Here is an 8740-nt window from a genome sequence, read left to right on the forward strand (position 1 = left end):
TGTATTGAAAGAAGCAGGGCTTTGCTCATTGATGCGATTGAACAGAAGCAGAAAACAGCAGAGGAACGGGCTGAAGGCTTTATTAAAGAGTTGAAACAAGAAATCAAGGAGTTAAAGAAGAGAAGCTCTGAGCTGAAGCAGCTCTCGCAGACTGTAGACCACCTCCACCTACTCCAGAACTTCACATCCATCAACAGCCCTCCACCCTTCAAGGACTGGACAACGGTCAATGTCCATCCGTCTTCATATGTGGGGACTGTGAAGAGAGCCGAGGCTCAGCTGGAGAAGTCATTCCGTCTAGCGATGTTTGAGCGGTGTAGTGTTACGCTGAGGAGGATCCGAGCTCAGTGTAATAGGAAATCGAAGCTTCTCCTCAGGAAGGTTTTACTATGAGGTTGAGGTTTTTGGGACTGACTGGACTATTGGAGTGGCCGGCAAGATACTCAGGAAGGGATCATTCCTATGGTGTCCCAACAATGACTACTGGACAATATCTTGTCATATGTTGAATGTTCATGGATACCAGCCTAATTGTGAGATTGACTATTTTCACTGTCCCTGTAAGAGAAACGCTCTTCACAGTGGGAGTGTTTGTGGATTATGAGGAGGGTCTGGTCTCCTTCTACGATGTGCGGCACAAAGTTCATCTCTACTCTTTCACTCACTGCCCCTTCACCGACGAGCTCTATCCATTCTTTAGTCCCCATGGTCATAGCTACAGGGAAAAAGGTGGTGGTTGTGGTGGTTATGGTTGTAGTGGTTGTGGTCGTTGTAGTCGTAAAAACAAACTGACCATCAGCCCAATCGAAGATTTTGCAAATGCCTTCTAAATCCCGACAGTTTCCTGAAAAACCTATGTTTCTATGTTCAGTGGTTCTCAAACGTCTTCATGTCAAGGACCCCCAAAAATATGTATAATTAGCCATCTGAAAATATGTTGTTCCAGGGATGCCCCCAGAAGCAAAGATTTGAGTTAAAAATGTTCGCTCTGAAAGAATATTGAAAGATTCCACCACATTTTCATGATTTGTGTCACGCTATGAGTTTGTAGATCTGCTATTTTTCAATGGCTAAAGTATAGCATAATGCTTAAAACACAAAGGGGTGCCTGTCCTGAATGGGATAACTCAAATAAAGTAGATAAAGTAATGTAGATGTTGTTCCAAAAGTGATTTTTCTATTGAAAGTACAACCATATACTAATATAGTACATTACAGTAGATTATTCACGTAATCCCCATTTCTTTTAAATTCAGCTACCGGTATTCCAAAAATAGCAATTGCACAACACATTGCAAACCAAACCAAAAGAGCAACACCAGTTAAAATGTATTTCCTGACTGAGAGACTGTTGGAATCTAGTCTACATTTCTTGATACAATAACTCGATTGCATATGTTTTATTTTCATTCATGTTTAAATTTAACTAAACATTTAAATGAATGAGCAGGAATAATGATTAATAGGAATAAAAGCATTTATTGTACTTTACTTAATGGAAAATGCAATGATTCTGATGTTAATGATGTTTATACAAGATGAAAATGTGATTATTTTGATAGAAATCACCAATTGTGCAAATGCCATTTTGACTAAATAAATGAAATGAAGAATAAATGCAAGTCAATTGTTTTTTTAATCTAGGTTGTATGTTTAGATTCAGTTTTCTTTCTTCATTTATAAGTTTAAAATGCTGTAGTATTTAGCAAGAATATGCTCATTTCCATCCTTTTAGTTGGACACACAGATTTATACAAAAGAATGCTAAAAGGACAACATCTTTCCAGTAAGGTCCATGTAAATGTATACTTTTATCATCTTGTAAAACATTTTTTACACCTGGCTAAACTGCTGAGAACATGACACCATGTCATGGTCAAGTTTGAGGTCCGTTAATCTCTCAAGAACAGATTCGAGCATCGAAACATTGATTGATTCATTTTTTTCCTCACAGTATGTAGAATGGGTAAATATCAAATAAAAGCACAAGTCATTTCAAAATCTGTTACTTTGTGGCCGAACCATGATAACTTGGCACTGGGGTCCACCAAGTAAGTACTGACGTGTCCATCTGGACTACTGCACAACTGAAATGTTTTTGTGATTATCAACTCTTTAAAAATTGGTTTGAAATATGGTTCACTAGGCCTTTATTTCCACGCACACACGCACCTTCTTGAACTGTACCTTTGACAATGGCGCCATCATGTGGTTCATGTAAGTTCTGACAGTTTTTCCACAAGCCCATACACACACAATGGAGAGCCCTCCCCTGGCAGTATTTTCTGATTAGGTCAGAGTGATGACTGTGTGGTGACAATCATTGTATAAGCACCTAAATGTCGTTGTGTACAAACAAGTAGCAGTCAGACATACAGTATTTTAACATGACATAAGGTCCTCCACACACTGTCTGACTGTCAGTTCAATACCATAAAGAGAGAAAAAAAGAACTGTTTCAACGTTCCAAGCAGTGCCACTATTCCAAAGCCCCCTCGGGTACATTTAACTATTCTCAGCATTAGTTTTGCTACTGTGCAGTAAATAAGTTTGTCTGATTATTTTAAGTGTTTGAGTGTCTAAAACGCTCATAGCACAACTTTTCGCAAGGATTTTGGGAAAGTATGTAAGAAACATATTTCCCAAAATCAGTCAAACATTAATTGCATTGTGAGATTGGGGAAAGAAAAAACAACTGCAACATCATCATTCAGTCAGTGTAAAGCATGTGGTTCCCAAACTTTTTATATGTCAAGGACCCCCAGCTCTAGCAGTGATTCTCAACCTGTTTAATTTCAAGGACCCCCTCATATTAGTCTACAGACCCCAATTTATATTATAAAATAAATGTTAATTTAACTTTGAGTGTACAAATGGAACCAAATGGACCCATTACCATTAGGGTCACCCTGGAACTCCCTCAAGGACCCCTACTGATGGCGCCATTGTCAAAGGTACAGGTCAAGAAGGTGCGTGTGTGCGTGGAAATAAAGTCCTAGTGAACCATATTTCAAACCAATTTTGAAAGAGTTGACAATCACAAAAACATCTCAGTTGTGCAGTAGTCCAGACACATCATCAGTACTTGGTGGACCCTGGCTGTAACCAAGTGTGTTAGTGCCAAGTTATCATGGTTCTGCCACAAAGTAACAGATTTTGAAAATACTTGTGCTTTTATTTGAAATGTACCCTTTCTACATACTGTGAAATAAAAAAATTAACCAATCAATGTTTCGATGCTCAAATCTGTTCTTGAGAGATTAACGGACCTCAAACTAGACCATGACATGTCATGGTGTCATGTTCTCAGCAGTTTAACCAGGTGTAAAAAATGTTTTACAAGATGATAAAAGTATATTTACATGGACCTTACTGGAAAGATGTTGTCCTTTTAGCATTCTTTTGTATAAATCTGTGCCACCATGCCATTCTTTTGGGCAATCGCTTAAAGTATTCAATTAATCTAACTAAAGTGTCCAACTAAAAGGATGGAAATGAGCATATTCTTGCTAAATCCTACAACGTATAAATGAAGAAAGAAAATCGAATCAAAACATACAACCTAGATTTAAAAAAAACAATTGACTTGCATTTATTAGTCTTCCTTTCATATATTTAGTCAAAATGGCATTTGCACACACTTACAATTGGTGATTTCTATTAAAATCACATTTTCATCTTGTATACTTGGCAACATGTATAAAAGAACCAGTCATTAACATCAGAATCATTGCATTTCCATTAAGTAAAGTACAATAAATGCTGTTGTTATTCCTATCAATCATTATTCCTGCTCATTCATTTAAATGTTTACCGGTAGTTAAACGTGAATGAAAATAAAACAAATATGCAATAGAGTTATTGTACCAAGAAATACATGTAGACTAGATTCCAACAGTCTCTCATTCAGGAAATGCATTTTAACTCTGGTGTTGCTCTTTTGGACATGTTCGCAATGCAATGTGTTGTGCAATTGCTATTTTTGGATTAGCTGAATTTAAAAGAAATAGGGATTACGTGAATAATCTAAACTACCTGCTTGATTGGACAACTCATGTACTATATTAGTCATGGTTGTACTTTCAATAGAAAAATCACTTTTGGAACAACAGTTACATTTTGAGTTATCCCATTCAGGACGGGCACCACTTTTGGTGGTTTAAGCATTATGCTTATGCTATACTTCAGCTAGTGAAAAATAGCAGATCTACAAACTCATAGCGTGACACCGAGTGCCACGCTACAAGCTTGTAGATCTGCTATTTTTGAAAAATCATGAAAATGTGGTGCGAATCTTTCAATATTCTTTCAGAGCGAACATTTTTAACTCAAATCTTTGCTTCTGGGGGCAACAACATATTTTCAGATGGCCAATTATACATATTTTTGGGGGTCCTTGACATGAAGACGTTTGAGAACCACTGAACATAGAAACATAGGTTTTTCAGAAAACTGTCAGGATTTAGAAGTCATTTGCTAAATCTTCGATTGGGCTGATGGTCAGAGTGGTTTTACTACGACCACTACGACCACAACCACTACAACCATAACCACCACAACCACATACCCTGTAGCTATGACCATGGGGACTAAAGAATGGATAGAGCTCGTCGGTGAATGGGCAGTGAGTGAAAGAGTAGAGATGAACTTTGTGCCGCACATCGTAGAAGGAGACCAGACCCTCCTCATAATCTACAAACACTCCCACTGTAAAGAGCGTTTCTCTTACAGGGATGTGAAAATAGTCAATCTCACAATTAGGCTGGTATCCATGAACATTCAACATATGACAAGATATTGTCCAGAAGTCATTGTTGGGACACCATAGGAATGATCCCTTCCTGAGTATCTTGCCGGCCACTCCAATAGTCCAGTCAGTCCCAAAAACCTCAACCTCATAGTAAAACCTTCCTGAGGAGAAGCTTCGATTTCCTACGACACTGTGCTCGTCGGAAAATCTCTCTTTGTTGTCTGGGAGATTTTTCTCTATGTCTCCATCGCTCACTTGTTTCCCTTCCTCGGACAGGATGAGGTTGGGATGTGCTGTATCAGGGTCCAGAGTGAAATCCACTGCATATTTCTGGATCCTCCTCAGCGTAACACTACACAGCTCAGACATCGCTAGACTGAATGTCTTCTCCAGCTTCTCCTCAGCTCTCCTCACAGTCCCCACATATGAAGACTGATGGACATTGACCGTTGTCCAGTCCTTGGTGGGTGGAGGGCTGTTGATGGATGTGAAGTTCTGGAGTAGGTGGAGGTGGTCTTCAGTCACATAGAGGTGCTTCAGGAGCTCGGAGCTTCTCTTCTTTAAATCCTCAATTTCTTGTTTCAACTCTTTAATAAAGCCTTCAGCCCGTTCCTCTGTTGTTTTCTGCTTTTGTTCAATCGCATCAATGAGCTCAGCCCTGCTTCTTTCAATACAGCTGATCAGAGAATTGAAGACCTGCACACATGTGTCTGCTATCTCTCTGTCTGCAACTTTCTTGCTGAGCTCTACCTCCCGAATCTTCTTGCATCTCTCCTGGATCATCTGCTGAATTTCAGCCAATGTCTTTCCCAGCTCAGCCTTCTTTCCTTCACATTCCTCTTTCAGTGATACAACTTCATGGGACTTGTGGTCTGACTCAGTGCAGAACTGACAAACACACATGCGGTCAGTCTTACAGAACAGCTCCAGAGGTTTGTCATGTTTCGTACACATGTAGTCTTCCAGGTTCTTTACCGGGGCGATGAGTTTGTGTCGCTTTAATGCCTTGCGACTCCGATGAGGCTTCAGGTGAGTCTCGCAGTAGGAGGTCTGACACACCAGGCAGGACTTCAGGGCCTTGCTTTTGGTCTCGGTACAGACGTCACAGGAGACTTCACGTCGTTTAGCAGCTGGTCCTTGGTTTGAGCTGGAAGTTTGATTCAGCTGCTTTGACTTCCTGAACTGTTCAGCCATCTCCGAGAGAACTTTATTAACAGAAAACTCTGGTCTCCTGTGGTAGTTTTTGTTACATAGTGGACACTTACACACTACTGTCCCATCAGTGCGGTCCCAGTGATTTTTGATACAGGCCTCGCAGAAGTTGTGTCCACATGGAGTGGTGATTGGATCCGTGAAAACATCCAGACAGATGGAGCACATAAACTCCTCTTCAGACAGGGTAAAGCTGGCGGACGCCATATCTAAAACACTGGGAATAAAATGGATAAAGTTTTAAACATCAAAATGGCGTTCTTTTCTTGAATGATTACATTTAAACCTACAACCTTAAAAGTACTACATATTGCATTTACAGTACTTACTGAGATTAGTGAGAAACTTGTAAAGTGTAAATTTGTTGTTCTAAAAGTATCTTTAAAGTTCTACTTCTAACTGCTGTGGGGAGGGGCGAACGGTTCTCGAGTTATGTGGATCACACACACACACACACACACACACACACAGACTTGCATTTATTGATAGAATATGTAGTTATCAGTCTTAGGGCTCCATCTTGCGCCACCCTTATCCCTCAACGTATTTGCCATTTTTTACCATTTTGAAAAACATTTTAAAATAGTTCAACTAGCCGATCTACATTGAGACATTGTGAGATTGTAGATTGGCTATTTGAACTATTTTAAAAGGTTTTTTTAAATAGTAAAAAATGACAAATTAGTTTAGGGATAAGGGTTAAAGGGACACTTCACCCTTTTTGCAAAAAAATACATGTTAATGACGTTTAAGAGCTTTAGAACACTTTCCTGGGGGTCTTTATGTGTGTAATATGTGGTTTTAGATATTTTAGATTGTAGCAGTGAGCCTGTTGTCTCTGATGTCATGGACACTGGTCTCACTACCTTCCTGGACTACAATTCCCATAATTCTTTGGTGCACTGCTCCTCCTTGTGGATAGGGGGGAGAGCTGTCTTACTGAGACAACATGTAGTCCAGGAAGGAAGTGAGCCCAGTGTCCATGACATCAGAGACAACAGGCTCACTGCTACAATCTAAAATATCTAAAACCACATATTACACACATAAAGACCCCCCAGGAAAGTGTTCTAAAGCTCCTAAACGTCATTAACATATATTTTTTTGCAAAAAGGGTGAAGTGTCCCTTTAAGGGGTAGCGCAAGATATAGCCCTTAGATTATAAAGTCAATTGAAGCATTCAGACAAATACAATAGACTGTGTAGTTTCAGTCAGTTAAATCATATCTACACAGTACTGTGCTCACCCGTCCTTGATGATAAAAATCCTTTTGATGTGAGGTTTTTATATACAAGTTGTTTTCTTGTGGGTGTGATACATCATTGAGATTTACTGTATGGATATTTATAAAGTTGTTCCACAGACAGACGTGAACTGTGGTGAATGATATCTGAAATTAAGTAAAACAAACCACACAATAATTTTAGGAAAATTAATAGATGAGATTAAAAACACTATACAAACGTTTTATAGGCTACTATTGGGAACTTGGCTTGGGCAATAGACCAGTTTAGGTTTACCACGGCATCTTAAAAAATAATACCAGTGACATTAAATATACTGCCCTATGAGTCATTCATTATAATAAACGCCTAAATTACTTTATTTTGTCAAGCACTACTGGAAACTCATATCTAAACTTTAGCTCTCGGAGTTAAAGCGTAGATGTCGAGGTTCCAAACGGTCAGCCCTATTTATTAACCGAATTACAGTAAATTGCAAGCACAACTCAATACAAAAACTGTTAACTGTGGACCAGGACGACACATTACACTTGTTTACAATAAGGTCCACCATTTTCAATTCATCAGAACATTTAGAGACGTCCAAATATACACTTCTATATAAACAAAAACAGGAATGTGTGACTATGTGGTAAATTCTACGACTTTATTTCAGTTTTAGTTACCTCTTAAACTCCTCCGATTGGTAATGTATCCTTTGTCTTTGTCGTCGCACCGTCAACGTATCCCGCAGTTCCTGTGGAAAGTGAAAATTCTTGTTTACTTGTCTTTGTGTGGAAAGGCTGGTGATGTTTGTGAGCTTGTATCCGTTAATTACCACAACAAAGTAAACACACATTGACACACAGACAGATTAATCTGTATTCCTCTCAAAAACAAAACGACAAAGCTAACATAATGAAGTTAACCCATAGAGTATAGACTTTAAACCCGATTTGACTGTGTGCGCAAAGGCAAGGCAGAGGATCGAGGAAGGTAAAGTTGTTACGGACGGTTTAATACCTGTACATTTTGGCCTCGCTTGATTATAGGTATTACATATATTATTAATCTTATCTTATTTAGTATTCAACTCACTTTGTCAGGATATATCACATTCTGGCTGAATGCACTAGGTTGTGAATGTGATTGTCTCCGTGTGCGAACTGTACTGGCATGACTTTAAAAATAACGCCTCTCGGCTGGGGTCTTGCTGGTCCTAGTTTTATAGGAGTGGCCAAACAGAAGCCTAAACTAAATGCTAAACTGTCTGTAACCCTGTTAAAATGAATTTGTGGCGGTGGTGGTGGCCACTATAACACAGACAGCAACTAAATGTATGGGTTAAAGAACAGCTATAACCGCTCCACTATTTTTCATAAAATAAAATACAAATAAACATAGAAATAACACAAAGACGACTTAATTGCATTGTGAGATTGGGGAAAGAAAAAACAACTGCAACATCATCATTCAGTCAGTGTAAAGTAACCATATGTGGTTCCCAAACCTTTTCATGTCAAGGACCCCCAGCTCTAGCAGTGATTCTCAACC

The 8740-nt window shown here is 39.0% G+C and overlaps 2 protein-coding genes across 2 annotated transcripts in view; both read right to left on the minus strand.

Annotated features, from left to right (window-relative positions):
- The window catches only part of mrs2 (magnesium transporter MRS2), a 51034-nt gene extending 43686 nt beyond the window's left edge, over nt 1-7348 (minus strand). The window contains exon 1 of the mRNA XM_080768019.1: nt 7210-7348. The gene's annotated coding sequence lies outside the window, so the exon portion shown is untranslated. The remainder of the gene's footprint in view (nt 1-7209) is intronic.
- Nucleotides 550-6169, minus strand: LOC308318730 (E3 ubiquitin-protein ligase TRIM47-like; the record flags this gene model as incomplete). The annotated part of the gene is made up of 2 exons (XM_080768358.1): nt 550-558; nt 4937-6169. 2 exons carry the CDS (start codon nt 6167-6169, stop codon nt 550-552), a joined length of 1242 nt encoding a protein of 413 aa, XP_080624484.1.
- Nucleotides 7349-8740: the final 1392 nt, after the last annotated feature.

This window comes from Protomyctophum bolini, assembly GCF_963924005.1.
Source record: "Protomyctophum bolini genome assembly, chromosome: 7".
NCBI classification, from domain to species: Eukaryota; Metazoa; Chordata; class Actinopteri; order Myctophiformes; family Myctophidae; genus Protomyctophum; species Protomyctophum bolini.